Here is a 17,262-nt window from a genome sequence, read left to right as displayed (position 1 = left end):
TCTTTCCTGACTATGGTTTTATTAATGACAGGGGTCTGGGTAACTGTTGATGAAATTGAAGCAGCTTCTCTAAATAAGCTTCATTAAGCTACAAAGTGCCAAGTTCAGGTTTGGGCTTTGAATCTAAAAAAACCTTTTCCTGAGGATAGAAAAAGAGGTCAAAGAGAACAAGGTACTTATACAGGAAGGAGCAAGGGCCCTCAGTGAAGATCCCATATACCACACATGGCAGCAAAGAAAGTCAGAAAAAAAAGCTTTTACTGAGAGAAAATACAACAAACTCCAGAGTTTTATTCCCCAACCAACCCACTTTACCCTAGAAGCAATAAGGGACTCAGACCACTTAGTTTTCTCTCACATCCTTGATGGAGGACGATGTAGAATAGCTAACATCTGGCCTGAGAGCTGCAGGGTAAAGTATCAGGGAGAGAAGAGTCCAAGGACATTTTTATCCAATTCATCTTCTTTCCCAGCTGGGCAGGCCTAGGGGGAGTTTGATTGCTCCAGGCCAATGAAGAGTGTTCCCTGACTAGGCTTGGTAGAGGGCTGCAACTAAAGGAAGCACAGGAGAACACTCAGGGCCAGGGACTCCAGGATCATAATTCCACTTTCATATGACCAAATGCCTAGGCAGAGGAGGCCATCCCTAAGCCACTCCATTCCACTACTGGCCAATTCCTCCATAGGACAGAGCTCTCTCTGCTTGGTGTCACGGACCTAGGGGTTGGGAGAAGGGGAATCTGGAGTCTCAAAGTCTCACCTTTCTCTTGGAGCAACTGGTTCCTCTTAAGGAATGAGAGGAGATGAGTGATGTGTGTGGAGAAGATGTCTATGTCTATCTGTCTGTCTGCCTGTCTGTTTCTGTGTCTGTCTAAGTGGGTAAGGGAAGGAAAGACAAGATTTTAAAGAAGACTCAGTGAAGTCTAATAGGTGTCTGGCAATTGGCTCTAAGAGAAGCAGATTCCCTAACCACCTACCCCAACTACCTCCCCCCACACAACAAATTTTTTTTAAAATCTGAGCAGAAAAAGGATTTTAGGGGCTAAGGGAAGGATAGCATCTAAGTTGTAATGAGAGGCTAAAGTTGGGGAGAGGCCCCTCCTCCAGACTCCCAGGATCCAAAAAGAAACCCCCAAATAGGTATGTTGAGGACAGAAAGGGGAAATTAACTCCACTTATCCCCATCACTAATCCCTTCTCCCTTCCTTAAACCCACCAACCCAGTCCCTTTATTGCATTCATAAAGAACATATATTTAAACCTTGACAATAATTTTAACTTGATGACATCCAAGTTTGATTTGCTTTTTAATATATTTATAGATATAAAATTAGGCCTCTAACAGTGATAGGGAAAGGGACGTCACCGCCGCCAAACATACATTTCCTTAGAAGTAACAGAAAAGTTAACATCCTTCCTATCCACACTTTCTTCCCCCATCCTCAAACCTCTCCCCCACCTCTTTGCCATCCTCTTTTAGATAGTGAGGTGGAAGATGAAAGAAGGGGGCAAAATCAAGTGCAAAACACTGTGATATGTAAAGGAGGACAAGAGGGGAAGAGATGAATGGGATGGTTGGGGTCCAGAGGCGGGAGTCCTAGCAAGAAGTGGAACTACCCTGAACAAGCAGGGAAGGGGGGGGGAGGGGGTGTGGGGAGAGAGAGAGAGAAAATGCAACCTTCCCAGGCTTTAAAAAAATAGAAAGAAAAAAAAATCAAAAAAACCTAAACCAAAGAGGGAGTGGTCCCTCCATTCCCACTCTGGCTTCATTCATGGTGCTGAGCAGCCAAAGATTCCTCAGCCCCGTCCCTCAAAGAAACAAGGAAGAGGAGAGGAAAAGTAACACTGTCCCCCCACCCCCAACACACTAACACAACAGGCTTCCCCACCCCCCCCCACCCCCCCAAAAAAAAAGAAAAAGAAAGAAAAAGAAAAGTGAAGATTTGGGGAGAGGTCTTTTTTGCAGAGTCCCATGCACCTCTCCACCGAACCACATTCCTGGGCTCAACCTCCCCCCTATTGTGCATCTTAATGCTTTGTCTCCCTCATTCGGTCTGTACTTCCCCCTTGGATGTCTTTCTTTTTCTAAAGCAAAAAGTCCAAAGTGCAATGCTGCTGAATGTGAGGGCCTCGGGTAGGTCAGGAGAGGGGCAGCCTCATGCCCCCTGAGAAGCAGAGCAGGTTGGCAGGCTGGCCCCAGCTGCCTCCCCTTCCCTACCCCTCATCCCTCCCGAGGGAGTTCAGGGCTCTCAGGATGGCATGCACTGCACCCGGTCTGGGCCCTCCTCCTCGTCCGATGTGTCTGAGGAGCTGGGGGACTCATCTGAGTCTCCATCTGTGGCCCCGACCCCGGGCTCCCGCCAGCGCTGTTGGTGGGGTGAGGGGTTATGTTAGTGTCTACCCCCCGGGCAGGCCCTTCAAACCAGGAAAAGGAACACTGGGCCCCACAGGAGTCATTGAAGGATAAGGATCAAAGGATTCCAAACACCTTCCCCCTCCCCGAAAATATTCCTTCTATGAAAGGAAGATAGGAGCTCCTCAGATTTGAAAAGGTCACTGAAATGTAGCACCCTTCCTACACAGAGAGACAATACTGGCATGCCTCCTTCCAGTGAGGAAGAGGTCATAGGTACCAGCTCTATTTGGTGCTGCTTCTTAAAGTTACATGAGGGCTTTTAAAGAAAAATGCAGTCATGTAATGTTTCTGGGGTGGGACCAGCTGGGAGGTAAGTAGGATGGGGAAGAGAAACCCAACCGAAGACTTTCCATTTTTCTCCTCAGGACAGGAGTAAGGCTTGGGAAGAGATGGTCAGTAGCTTTTTCTAACACTCCTAATGTGGGGAATCCCATTTAATAAGAACAATATTCTTGGGGGAACAATGGGATAGAAGAGATCTTCCCCACCCCACTCTAACTTACCCGGTGATGTCGTCTCTGCCTCAGGTGGTGCATGAGGAACCAGAGCATGTGACTGTCAAACAGGTCAGTGTGGTGCAGGCTGTCCTCATCCCGTTCTCGCTTGTTCTTTTTAATCACCTGGAACCCAAGAGAAAAAAACCAAAGCAGTAAGCACCTGGAGTCTTACAATGTGACCTGAAAGTCTGGAGGTGTCATCCTCCACACTGGGATCTCTCCACTGAGAGAAAAATCCCAGCTATCTATACAAAAACTATCTAGGGCTAGGGAAGGAGCTACTGGATTCAGAACTAAACAGGCAAGGGCTTTTGTTCACAAAGTTTCTTTCAAAAGATCCTTCTTCCTACCACCAATTATGGAATGAAAGAGCCTTAAAAATGGGATAGGCTAGGAAGGACAATGAGAGAAAACTTAAGATGCTCTATTTTGAAAAAATAGCCCTATCCTTTAGTTTTAGAATCAATACAATTCTGAAGCAAACGTACAGCAAGGATGAGGCAATTGGCATTAAGTGATTTGCACAGGTTCACACAGCTAGGAAGTATCTGAGACCAAATTTGAACCTAAATCCTCCTGACTCCAAGTCTGACACTGTGCTTCCTAGCTGCCCCAGGATGCCCTGCTACAGAAAGGAATCGGTAAAGGGGGAAACTGGAAGATAGGAAAAAAGTGCTAAACTTTGGTTATCAGTCACTCACATCCTTTAACCCAGTTAGCTCAGTGGAAGCCTCAGCAGTTGGGGCCCAGATCTTGACATCATGGTCTAGCCCACTTGTAGCCAACACAGGCAGGTGGGGGTGGGGCTCCAGACAGTTCACCTGGAAAGAAGGAAAGAAGGAAAGAACAAGTGCTGGTTCAGGGTATGAAGGATGGGAAAACTGGGCTTCAATACCACTGCTTGTTCTCCAATGGCTCCTTTTTCTCACAAGGTTGACAAGAGTATTAGGGGTCTAGACGGACAGAGCAAAGCTACACCTACCCCTCTAGTGTGAGCTACCTGCCTCCCCCCCCCAACCCCCCCACCCCCTGGCATGTGGGTAAAACAGGACACCAAAAGATGCTCTAAGGGAGTAAGATTGAAGACAAGAGTCATCCAGTTACTAATATATATCAGTGGTCAAGTTGCCTGACCTTCTCTCCCCACTGGAATTACTACCACAAAGGCATGGTCCAGATGACCTAATCCAGTCTCAAGAGTTCCAATCCATCAGAGAATAGGACAACTATTTTGGCAGTTTTCACCAAGTGGTCTCCCCACCCCCCACAAAAAGCAGAAATGGACGTGAGAACATTCACTTAGAACTTAGAACTGTTTACTAGATGAAGAGGAAGATATGAAAGAAAGGAGAAACTGGGCTAGTAGGGAAAGGATTATCCTTTTGGCACCCAAAATTGTCCTTTCCTGTGACCTATGTATATAGCCTCAAAAGACCCTCCTTTCTGCTAGCCTCAAAACACAATGCCTTTGAATGAATCTGATACAGAGAAAATCTATGAGGTTCTTCCCACAAACCCACAGTCATGATCACTTCTGTGTGTACAGCTATAAAGTAGGACAGACAAAAAGCAAGAAAAACTTTCATTCATATTTCTTTCTGGAACAAGACTCCTCTGCCCCCTGCTGTCTAAAATTAAAATACCAGACCCTAGTAACCAGTGTTACACTTTTCCCTACGATTGAGGTAGGAGAGAAATGATCACATCCTCCTCTAGAAGAGCTGGTCTCTCGGAAATAACCATTTCTAAACTTGGGAGTCAGATGACAGACAGGAAAAGAATTTGGAAGGAAGGCATGGCCCTAAAATCACTTTGTGGATACCCCCCTATACAAACCTCCTCCAACCCCACCACACCAATACTCATGCTTAAAGCAGCTATTGTAGCAATCTTAGGTTCAGCCACAAATAATCCCACCACACACTGTGGCCCACAGAAGTTTCGAGAAGCAAAAGGCCAACCAAGGAAATCACAGGCCTGTCTACCAGCTTCCTTTCAAGTCTTCACCCTTCAACCTATTTTACCAAAAAAAAAAAAAAAAAACAGGCTCAAAGAATGGTCAAGAAAAACTAGGCTAAGCAATGAAATAGAGAACCTTCCTATCAGTGCTAAATCCCTCTCTAGATACTGGTCTCTGGATACTGGCTCATCATACCTCCTTTAAAATAAGGAAGGGGTCAAGTCCTAGTCCCATGGAGGTGAAGGGAAAGACTGTGACACTCCATTTTCTCTAGAAATATGATCAAAGGAAGATGGAGCTAATTTAGTGTCATGCTCAAATGCCCTTTTTCCCCTTTGTAAGTTTTTCCCAACCACAACACTGTGAATTTTCTTTAAAAGAGACAACAGCAACAGGGTTTTTGTTTCTGAAGCTTCTCCATAAAAATCCTAAAGCTAGTGAGAACAGAGTAACATCGATCACAATACCTGACCAAGTAAAAGCAGGAAATCTAAGTGAGGAGGATAGAACCTGGGTCATTAGAGCACAACTGCTATGATCTGCACTTTTGTATTTCATTTGGTGTGATAGTATCTAGAATCACTTCATCAAATGGCTTTTGCAAGGAGAAAGAGTTCTGCTCTTGGTTACTGGGCTGAGGGGAAAGTCTTGAGTTTAGAAAATGGTGCCAAAAATCCAGAATTCCTCCTTACCTTTATGGAGCTGAATGGTAGCAAAAAGGTGTATTTAAGGACTAGAGTCAGAGCCAAGACTAATCAGGAGACCAGGTTCTACTCTTAGCTTACCTGTTAAATAGTTATAAGATTTTGGACTTCTCTGGGCTTCAGTTTCCCTTACCTGTAAAATGAGGTCTGGACTAGATAACCTCTGAAATTCCTTTTCCATTTACATTTTATTTTACAAGATACTATGAAATTTAAACTAAGATTTCAGATTAGAGTTAAACCCCATGTCTACTAGCATTATGGGACCCTCCTCGAAGTAGGTAAATAGGCTCAAATGAATCATTTAATTTATAGAGGAGTTAAAGGCAAGGCTGGGAATAATTTTAATCTAGTTCTTCTGCCTCTTGTACTGAGAAACTAATCACTAAATCAGGCCTGATAAGAAATAGGAAGTCTTTTCTAAGAAAGTGTCCTCCTAAATTGATGCTTGGATCTTTTGTTTCTTTCCATACTAGCTGATCAAAAAGTAAAATGGCCTATCTGTGTTAAAGCTGTTATTTCTAATGACTCAGCCTTGTCATTTTGGAATAACAGAGATGGGGAAAGCACTAAGTGTCAGCTCTCTTCAACTATTTGTAAATAATTCCAAGGAGACTATGGGGTTAAGAGAGAATAACAATTTTCCTACCCTACTCCAAATAAAAGTGTCATCAAGCCCTTCTGCTGCCTTCTAATATCCTGCTTTGAGATTTGTTTTTGCTAGTAGTTTGCTTTTATTCACTGTAGGTAGTAACCAATTTTGCCTCAGACCTGAACTCATTCTAGAAGAATGAAGAGAGTTCCCTACCCTCATCTCTTGCAGGAAACTAGGGGAAGGAAAAAACTAGACAAATAAAAAAAATTCCCAGCTTCAGCATCTCTAGCTGTAATCAGGCCTCAGGGGCAGTGGGTCCTAAAAAGTTGTTCCAGAGGTTCAAATGAAGCAAGAATAAAAATTCTAAGCAATCCTTTGTCAAAGTAAACATTGTGTCATTTAAGGAATATTATATCTAGAGCCAGAAAATTCATGTAAGGATACTAGCTCTGTCATGTACTAATAGAACTGACTTTCCTTCTCTGATTTATAAAATGAAGCATACAGGGTTATGAAAGAAAAGCACTTTATAAAACAGCAAAGCTTTGCAAGTATGTGCTACTACCATAATACTTTAATGAAATTGTGTTTTCATTATTATACTCTTTCCATGAAGCAAGTGAAAATCCATCTACCCTTTGTCATCTTGTGTAATTTGTCCATATGTTCCCATAAATCTTCCATAAAGGGTCCATCCAATGGCCTTGGAGGGATGGAGGTATCTTCTTCTAGGTCTTCTTACAACGTGGGCAGGAAAGTAGCAAAAGAACTATATCCATTGGTTATATATTCATTCGCATATGACTGGCCTGCCTCCTTTTCCATTCATATAGTTTTTCAATTATAATATTTATCCTTTTTTAAAAGCACAATTCAGTCTTTAGAAAAATGCAACCTATTTACACTCACCATAGCCCTAATCTAATATTTTGATTCCTTCAAAACTGTGGTATTGCATGATTCATTATCATAAAGCATCACTAGAAGATGACTAGTATTTAAAATGAGTTTTTGTATTAGGAAGAAGCTTAGGGTCACTAAAGAGCTGCACAACATCCCAAATGTAAGCTGACCCTTCTTTTCTATTTAATTATTGACACAGTTCACTCTTCATCTGCAGCATTTATCCAAAATACATGTACTGGTGAACCAGACCAGCTCTATAGATTATTTCTCTAACTATATAACAATCTTGGTTTTTCATATGTGAACAGTTAGTTAGGCTGAACTCTGCAAAGTGACCATAAATCTTATTTTAGGAAACTCTGCAATGGTTCAGGTCAACTGGCATATTATCCACAAATAAAAGCATCTTGAAGGAATGCTTGTTAATTTTTACTGAGTTGGCCATTTTGCTTAATAGTGGCAAACATCTGTGGGGAGCACATCTCCCATTTTATACCTCAAATGACAAATCAGATTGTTGAAAGAAATAATCTAAGTTGTACATATCAAGGAATATTTTATTATCTTACCATATGTATGGAATAAACCCTGTCAGACCGCTTTCAAGGACATATTTTGTTCTATCAAATCAAATGCCTTTTTATATTAAACCAACAAATAATAAACACTATAGGAACATATATTCATTGTAACTGTCAATCAACAGTGTAGCTAAAGCTACAGTCTATTGTAGAATATTTTTTGAGAATGACTTTCTGCACTCATCTCATATCTTTATCAAAGATGTGCTCAATACATGCTTAAGTTGTTCTTAAATATTTGAGAGATGGAGTAGTCATCATATGGTCAGTTCATAATTGATAACTTCTTGGTTTGGGGAAATAACAACATTCTTCATTTTTCTCTAATTGTTGAAAATCTTCCTCTCTACATTAGATATACTGGGAATCAATCCCATAGCACTTTCCAAACTGTGCAGAATCCCCCAAAAATCTCCTTCATATTGTTGGTCTAGTTTAGTGACAATTCCTATTTTGCTTTCTTCAATGTTGTTTCTATTTCCTCATGATATAAGCCCATAAGGGAGTGTGATGTGGAGTCCAATTTTAGTGGGTCCCATTGTTACTGCTGAAGGGAAAACACTATTGTAGAAACCCTAACAAATCTTTTCCACCAATAATGTTTGCTTTCATTCAAATCTCATTTCTAAATATGCTTGTAATGACCCAGCTTACCTGGATCTCACAAGCTTACTGCTTACCTCATTTTTTCCTCTACCATTCCTTGATCCTTGAGTTGAAACATATATACATAATCCTCCACCATCCTCTGGAGTAAGATTTTATGAATGGATTTATATCCTAATCTCATGTTGTACTTGTTCTATGCTTCTCTGACTGGCAAAGAGACAAAGGTGTTTGTTGGCTAAGGTGGTTCCTAGACTTTTGGCCTTCTTCTTGTGGTGATTGCTGTATAGGTTAAGCTTTCTGAGAAAATAGTGATCATCTGTATTAACAGCTGTTCTTTTTATCCATTTCCCATTTTTTGGTCTCATTAGCTTTTTAAAACAAGTCAGATTGGTTCTCTTTCAAATTACATGCCAATTCAAATCACATTTGTTCTTTCTTCTAATTTGATAATCCTTGTTCTGTGAAGATGGGATTAACTCTCTCCTATTTATTCTATTTTATTCCTATTTTAGCCACCAGGAATGTATACACCCCGACTTAATCCTTAAATTGGGGTGGGGGGGAGGTCCATGACCTACCTGTGCTAGTGAGTGACAAATCAAAAACAGCTGACTGTCTCCTGGGCAGTCCCAAGCAAATTTAAAGCTACCATTAATCCACATCTAAAGTGGAAGGAAGGCACAGGAAGTGATGCAAAGAACTGCCTTTAGAAATGGTGGTAACTTCTTGTTAACAAGGTTTCCCGCCCCCCCTCCCCCTGAACTTGGCCTTGGAGGAGCTCAGGCTTGAGACCTCAGACTGCTTCCCTTTGGACTGCCACTTGGATGAGTGAAAAAACTGACTCCCTTTCCTAGTTTTTCCGGAAGGGCTAGCCTCTGGAGAGGCCCCTCATCTTGGAGAAGGCCTCGTGGCTAGAATCTTTGTTTAATTTACCTCTTACAGTTTTGACAATTAAGTAGTTTGATTACCCAGACAGCAAATTTAGATTTTTTATTTTATTACAATTTTTTTACATTTTTTATTATTGTATTGTAATAAAATTACAAAATTTATTACAAATATACTTTGTAATAGTAACCAGTCATTCTTTCTGTAGCTGCTGAAAGTTAATTTCAATTTTGTTCAGTGCTCACTAACGTCCAGTGATTCTTGTTTCTTTTCTTGAAAAAAAGTATTTCTGTTATACTTGTATAAAGTTATCAGAGTAATCTAAAAGCTTTTGGCTTCTTGTGTTGTTTTTTTTTATGCTGAGCTATATTTCCAATGCATTTTTTGGTCACAAATACCCTCTCCCACCCAGACTCTCCTTTTCAAGATAGGTGTCATGCATATTAAAATATGTTGGTCTTATGAGTTTTCATAGAATTTCATTAACTCCTAATCCTCTGCAACAGACATCTACATAAGTTATCTTCTTTATGCTTATGTTCATCACAAATATGAAAAAAAATGGCATAAATGAAAAAATATCCCATGAAATATTTCTTCTTGTCTCTGATAAAACCAAGTCCATCTATTCCGTTATCTGTATCTTCAAGGAATGCCTTCTGAGCTATCTTTCCATTTAGCAGTTATTTCTATATATCTTTTGGTTTCATTTATATTGAGAATGTTAGTATTGAGAAGTTCCAAATTTTCTAGTAATATGTTAACAGGTAAATTTTCATAGATGGTCTAAGAACTGTAATTCTTAACTGTAATTCCCCCTTTTCAACAGCTGTTACCATCAATAAAGAATCTGAAAGGTATTCCACAGGCCTGAGGGACATTTCTTCCTCTCCCCCCCTTAAAGTTTCCTGGGTTTTCATGGCCAAAGAAAGCACCATTTAGTAGTCAGCCTCCAGGTACAATGATGTTCTGCACTTAACTAGGGTAGTCCATAAAAAAGTCTGTAGCCACATGCAGAAGCCTTTCTAAAATCTGCCAAAGCTTATGTTTTACGGACACTACTTTCCAAGAACCCAGGATCACCTCCAGAGGAGGAAGCATCATCAGAATAAGACTTGTAGAGCCATTATTATAAACAAAAACAAATCACAACACAAAATAGAGCCCTGACCATCAAGTATCACTCCAAGTGAACCTGGAGATATTTGGGGTCTATGGCTGCAGTATCCAAATAGGATAAAAGCCAGTTTTCCCCAGCCACCCAAGTTTCAAGATACTGAGACAACTAGCACTCCTTAAAGCTAGAAAAGTGTCTCTTTAGCTCCTAAAAGTACTGGGTAGTCAGGGGTGAGCTCATCTTTCCAATACTACAAATTCCTTTTGATGTCCATAAGTCAGATAACATAACCTAGAATCAAAAGTAGTCTTAAGAGTTCATTTAGTCCAAACCTCTCATTTTATTGATGGGAAATTCAGGTTCTGAGAATTTTGAGCAAGACTGGGATTCAAATTCAGGTCCTCTATCTATACAGTAGTGTCCTTTGCTCTTCCTTCTGAGGTCATATACACAAAAAAGAAGGCATGAGGAGACAGAGACAGAAGGGAAAGGAAGAAAAAGAATATAATGCATGAAAAAACTGTCCTTCCACTAGTATTTCTGGAATCACATTTTTTCTTCCCAAATTCTACATAAATTTTATTGTATCTAAATGTATTTATGTAAAGCAAGAGAAACATAGCAGAGTACAGATCCAATAACAATATATTGGAGGACAAGGATGTATGACAATATCTATAATTAGAGTAGAGAATCAGACTGCAGTGAGAAGACTGCCCACCCCTCCAAATCACATTTTTCTTGGGAAAAGCTAGTGCTAAAAAAAGTTGCTGCACATAGGTAAGAGAATGTTTGTTATATTATATATGGTTTCTATTTTCTTCTGGAGGATCCTACCTTAATAGGAGCAGAGATATAAGAGAAAATTGTAGAAGGAAAGAAGAAAAAGGAAAAAAAAGTCCATGTAAACAGTGTGAGGTTAGCACATGTTCCTCAAATATCTCAGCACTTAGGCTATTTACTGTCTTCTAATTTAACTGAATAGACCCCTGGGAGACAACCCTGCCACAAAGAGGATGTTATGTTACTGCCTATACCCACCTTAGTGGTTGGGGGGCTGGGGAGCCAGCCAGACCCACCACACCACACTCACCACGCCTCCCTTGTCCCCTTCCATGAACTGGATGATCTGGCAGGACGATTTCTCCCAAAGGAAGATGTGCCCACAGTCGCTGCCGCTCACCACAAATTCGCTCTTAGGGCCATAGAAATTGACGCCTTTCACTGAAATGGGAAGTGAGGGGAAAGATTCCCATATGAGGGTTGGCACCAGGCCTGTATCCATCTGCCTTGCTCAGAGCAAAATGACCAGATATTCCAGCTCATGTTCCTCATTCAGCACCAGCACTAGTTCTAACTCAACTATGAGCCAATGGATCCATTTCATTTATAAAGAACTCGAGCGAGCACATGCATTTAGCAAATGACCACAAGAGAGGGAACTACCACAGACCCCAGAGCTTATTTATATTTCTCCAAATACCTACTCTTAAGGCAGGTACTCAGCAATTCATAATAAAAAAATGTTACAGTTGAGAAAAATTACACAAACCAAATCCCTCATCTTAACAATGAGGAAATTGTCTCAGAAAGGAAGTGTGACTTGCCCAAGGTCACACAGCTTCTAAGTCATAGAGTTGGGATATGAATTCTGGTTTCCTGATTCCTAATACATTATGTACTCCACTACACTACAATTCCTCAGTACCAACTTTAATCTGTCCAGTTTGATAATTCATGCAGGATTAGCTATTCTATTGGACTATCTGGCTATCCCAGTTTTACTGACAACTACCCAGGCATTACTATCCTATACCCTAGGAACTTACCTAGTTTAAAAAAAAATATCATCACAAAAAATGATTTATCAATGTCTCCAAAGTCATCAACTTTTCCAGCCTGATGAACATTTGTTTCACAGGCACCAGGAGCATTTACTCTCAACAGATACTGAAAATCAGATTTAAAAAGTACTATATTCTCTGTATTTAACAATGAACTATTATAACCAAGTTGCGTAATTGCCAATATTTCAGGCTAGTATCCCTGCTATCTTTTCTCTAGTAGGTTGAGATCTGTTATGTCCTGCCAGTGCCAAGAAAAATTACCCGGGTGAATGACTTAAGACCATCACACCCAATCTCGTAACATCCAGGACAGATATAACTTCTAGGTCAGGTGTGATAGCAACCAATAGCTTAGATGTCAATTTTCAATGGTACTTAGGGTACTGCTAACCCCCAGGACAAAAAGAGTGCTGGACTTAGGAGTCAGGAACACCTGGATTCAAATCCTACATCTGGCATTTTATTAGCTATACAGCCATGGGCAACTTACTTTTCTAAACATCCATTTTTTAATCTACAAAATAAGGATATGATCTGTAGTATCTTACAGATGATTGTTCAGAGATTCAAGAGAGATCACTTATGTAAAGCATTACATATATGCCAACTATGATCATAACCCGATCCCTATTACCAGTCACCTGCTCTCCCTTTTCATGTGAATCAATAGGGATTCAACATTGCCCCCCTCTCCCTCTGACTTATAAGCTACTAATACATATGTGCTCATTTCCTATAACACCTATATGCTGAAATGAAAGTAGTCAGAACCTTGGCACAAAAATTTGGACAAATTTCAAGTTCTTTTCTATGACTCTCTGTATCAAAGGTTAAAAGAAAGATTCTCCCAGGTTCTTCCACAAATTGTATAAGACTCTCACCTAGAAATCTGAGCTCATTGAGCCTCATTTATCCTGAGTACAGTGACCCAGAGAAATCTCCATTTCATGTGGAGCAGTTCCTCAATTACCCACACTGACAGGAAGAAAATTCTGATGGCTGCCTACTCCAGGCCTTATAAATGTCCAACTCCCCATAGAAACAGAAGCACGGGATATAAGTCAGACTCTTTACCTGTAGCATTATTTCGGTGCCCCTTATATCTCTTGATGTACTGGGCACCATCACTGTGAGAAGAATTGAAGAGATAAATGTCCTCATCATTGTAACTGGCAAGGAGTTCTATAGGAAACAAGGATATAGTGGTGAAGGCATAGGAAGAAATTAGAATTATGAACAGAAGAAACCAGAATTATAAACTGGAGGACAATTTCCCACCAAATGCACACATTGAAGATGGTGATCTGAACATGTGTTTAGGACATACTATCCAGAAAAGGCAAAGGACTAAGAATAATAATAGCTACTAACTTAGGAATGAGTTATGTACAATAAGAACCTACTGGGTAAACGGAGTTGAGACTTGGGCTTAGCTAGGTACAATCAAGACCTGCATGCTCTGGAGGATCCCCTTGCATATCAGAGCAAGAGGATGTTGTTCCCTTTATATCTTCCCTATATATGTTCATTGTTAGATTTCCCAACAGTCCCACCCAGACTTGTGACAAAGTGATATGCTCTAAAAAGAATACATTCTCATGCTCAACTGTTCCCTGGACTGGTTGTGCTAGCCTAGGAGTTGGGTACTGCCCACATACCTGTGCCATCATGGCTGTACACAAGACAGGTAATGTTTGCTTTGGATTCACTGTTTACCTGCAACAAAGAATAGACACTGACATCCAACTATATGTCAAACTTATTCATCTTTCCAGGAAAATAGGTTTCCCCTACGATTTTAACCCCTCTAACTACTGAAATTGGCCTGCTATCTCTTATTGAGAGAGGTCCTGAGGCGCACAATAAAGGATCTGCTGAATAAGAGGAATGATGAAATCTAATCCAAGACTCCAGGGAACTATTCAGAGCCAAACTTGAGAGAGATACAGATTCTCAGAATTGAAAGGGACCTCTAGTCCAATCTGTACTTTAATAAAAATCTCCTCTATATTATGCCCAACAACAAGTAGTCATTCAATCTTTGCTTCAAGAACTCCAGTGAAGGGAATCCAATATCTTCTAAGGCAGTTCTTTTCCAAATTGGACAGTCAAAGTAAGTCAGACAAGCCTAAAGCCAACCATCATATTATGTACTTTACCAGATGATGAGGACAAAATTTCTTCAACACACCATTATTCTCATTCTCATCAATTTTACGCTGGTCATAAATCCTGTGGGAGGAAAAAGCAAGAAATCAATCTGTATGCATGACTGCCACAGCATAGTATATTTCCTGGAAGTGAGGAAGGTAATGGCAAACTAAAAAAGTAGCAGCCATAGAGAGGCAAAAAGGCCCTTACCAAAAATTAAGTCAGAAAAGAAGCCACTAAGATGTGCACATCTTTTGATCCAGTGATACCATTACCTGGGTGGCAAACCAAAGTCCAAGACAGAGGGGAAAAGTACAAAAGACAGAAAATATTTATAGTTGCACCTTTTATAATAGCAAAAAAACTAGTAGGATGGGGGAGAAGTTGAACAAATTACATAATGTGAATGTAATGGACTATTACCATACCCCAAGAAATGATGAATACAAAGAATTCAGAGAAACTCTGGGAAACCTGTAAGAACTGATGCATTGAATTAAGCAGAACCAGAGAACAATTTACATAATAACTACAACAATGTGACAAAGTATAAAACATTGAGAGATTTCAGTCCTTTGATCAAAACAATGACTAATCGTCACTTCAGGAGACCAATGGTAAAGTATTATTGCTTTTTTGAAAGAAAAATGATAGACTAAAAAAGGAATATATTTTCAGACCTCATCAATGTGTCATTTTGTTGGAATAAACTTATTTGTTATAAAGGAGGGATAGGAAATGGGAAGGAGCCAATGTGAAAAACAATAGTGATATTAAAGAAAAGAGCAGCAATAAAACTTTTTTTTTTCCTCAAGCAGAGGTAGAATATTTCCTTACATCTGTACTAAGTTTACATAGACCTTTCATATATAGCCTCTTCTTCCTTTTCTCTGCCTATCTAAAACCTAGTTATCCTTAAAGGCCCAGCTCATGTCCCACTTTCTCCAAGAGGTCATTCTCAACTATGTCAATATGCAGTTGTCTCATCTTTCTCTGAACTCCTAAAATACTTATAAACTACACTCATATGATGTATATTACTTGGCAGTGTCATTCTCTTTGTAACTAGAATAAAAGTCTATGTCTTGTTCACCTTTTAATCCTACTATGGTGCTTAGCACTGTGATATACTACACACAATAGATACTCAATAATATTCATGCCATATTTTCAAAGCTGTGGTAGAATTATATTTATTAAACAGAATTCAGCAGTTTGCCACCCAGACACATCCTTATTCACTCTCTACCTTTCAAACATTTCTAAACTAGCTGAAAGAATATAGTAACAAAGACTCATTAAAGGCTACCTCCTCCACTTGCCCAAGAATTTTTCCCCCCTTTTACTTGCCACAGCCTCCACAAAGTCCTGCTCTACTGCTTCATTTTAACCTAGATATGACCCTGGATCAATGAAGGTTATACCAAGGGAGTGCAAGCTCAATAAGTTCTACCATGCTGGGAAGGTTTTTGAAAGGCACTGACAGAAAGTATCTGCTTTTCTAGATTCAGCATAAGTATACTGAGGTTTATTATTAGCAGGTTGATCTGTAAGTGATGAATTCTTTGGTCATGGAAATCCATAAAACAAAGAAAAATGCGAAATAACTGCCTTTGGTGGGCCCCTCTAGTTTCACCAGATGATGGCAAAATATGAATTGCTCAGTTGTTAAACTATGAATATTAATTTAGCTCCTGATACTCTAAAATGTAAGATCTTTATCTAGTGATCAAATGGATATTCTACTGGCAAAAATTATTCACATTAGTCTTATCTTTTTTGGGCTATAAATGAAACCAGAAAGCAAAAGGAAGTTGCAGAAGCTATTATGGAGAAAATAAAGTTCAAGGTACAAACCCAGAAGAAAAGAATGACTCCAAAATACTGATAAGCAAAGCTTCAAAATAAAACAGGCATAAATTCAAGTAGAATTTCTAGGAGATAAAACAGAATTTTTAAAAAAGTTTCAATTTTTTTTAAATAAATGAAATAAGAGTATTAGAAGAAAAAACTGAAAAAGAAATTAAAATGATGGAAGAATTGGAAAAGAAATTAATAGGTTGGCACACTTGCACAAGCAACAAATTCCCTGAAAATGAGACTGGATCAAGCAGAAGCTAACTGACTCCATGAAACAACAGATATATGAAAACAAAATCAAAAGACTAGGGGGAAAAAAAAAGAAGAAACAAGAAATCTAATAGCAAAAATAACTGACCTGGAAAAATAGATCAAAGAGAGGAATTTAAGAATCACCAGATTCCTTAAAAACCAAACCAAAAAAAAAATCTACACATCTTACTTCAAGAAATCATAAAAGAAAACTGCCCATATTTCTGCCAAGAAAACTATCCAGAAACAGAGGGCCCAGAGGAAATCTACCAATTACCTCTTAAAAGAAATTCCAAAATGGAAACTTCCAGCAATAGTCAAATGCAGAACTACCAGGTCAAAGAAAAAAAGAATATTGTAAGTGGCCAGAAAGAAGAATTCAAGTACTGAGGAGTCACAGTCAGAATCACACAAGATTTAGCAAACGCAAAGATTATTACAAATGAAGATCTTGGAATAATACAATGTTCTAGAAGACAAAGGATATTAAGTTTGAAACCAAGAATAACTTATCCAGAATAACTGAGTATAATCCTACAAGGGAGAAAAATGGATCTTTAATAAAAATAGAAGACTTTCAAGCATTGCTAATGAACAAAGCAAAACTATTTAGGAAATCTTAAGTGTAAACACAAGAGTTGAGAGAAACACAAAAAAAGTAAACATCACAAGGGACTAAAACAAAGATAACTGCTTATATTCTAATATGGAGAAATGACAAGTGTCCTTTCTAAATCCTATCATCAGGGTAGTTGAAGAAGTCTAATTAGAAGGTCTATGAGGGATTCTTTTACGTCTTGATAATCTTGGGAGGAAGGGAAGGAAGAATTTATTAAGTGTCCACTATGTGCTAGGCACTGTACTAAGCACTTTAAAAAC

At 39.4% G+C, this 17,262-nt stretch overlaps 1 protein-coding gene across 12 annotated transcripts in view; it reads right to left on the bottom strand.

The window, feature by feature from the left end:
- DCAF8 (DDB1 and CUL4 associated factor 8) overlaps positions 1-17,262 on the bottom strand; it is an 85,711-nt gene that overhangs the window by 32,908 nt on the left and 35,541 nt on the right. For 9 of the 12 annotated variants that reach the window (XM_007481655.3, XM_007481656.3, XM_056816169.1 and 6 more), the window contains 7 exons: positions 14,280-14,352; positions 13,779-13,836; positions 13,195-13,302; positions 11,367-11,497; positions 3,615-3,734; positions 2,920-3,036; positions 242-2,366 (listed from right to left, as the gene is read on the bottom strand). In XM_007481655.3, the coding sequence (XP_007481717.1) occupies positions 2,250-2,366; positions 2,920-3,036; positions 3,615-3,734; positions 11,367-11,497; positions 13,195-13,302; positions 13,779-13,836; positions 14,280-14,352 (724 nt within the window). In that variant the 3' untranslated portion in view covers positions 242-2,249. Of the gene's footprint in view, positions 1-241; positions 2,367-2,919; positions 3,037-3,614; positions 3,735-11,366; positions 11,498-13,194; positions 13,303-13,778; positions 13,837-14,279; positions 14,353-17,262 lie in introns of those variants that run through there. The other 3 variants (XM_056816166.1, XM_056816168.1, XM_056816167.1) reach the window with 2 other exon arrangements.

This window comes from Monodelphis domestica, chromosome 2 (assembly GCF_027887165.1).
Source record: "Monodelphis domestica isolate mMonDom1 chromosome 2, mMonDom1.pri, whole genome shotgun sequence".
Taxonomy (NCBI): domain Eukaryota; kingdom Metazoa; phylum Chordata; class Mammalia; order Didelphimorphia; family Didelphidae; genus Monodelphis; species Monodelphis domestica.
This window is presented reverse-complemented; position numbering and strand designations above follow the sequence as displayed.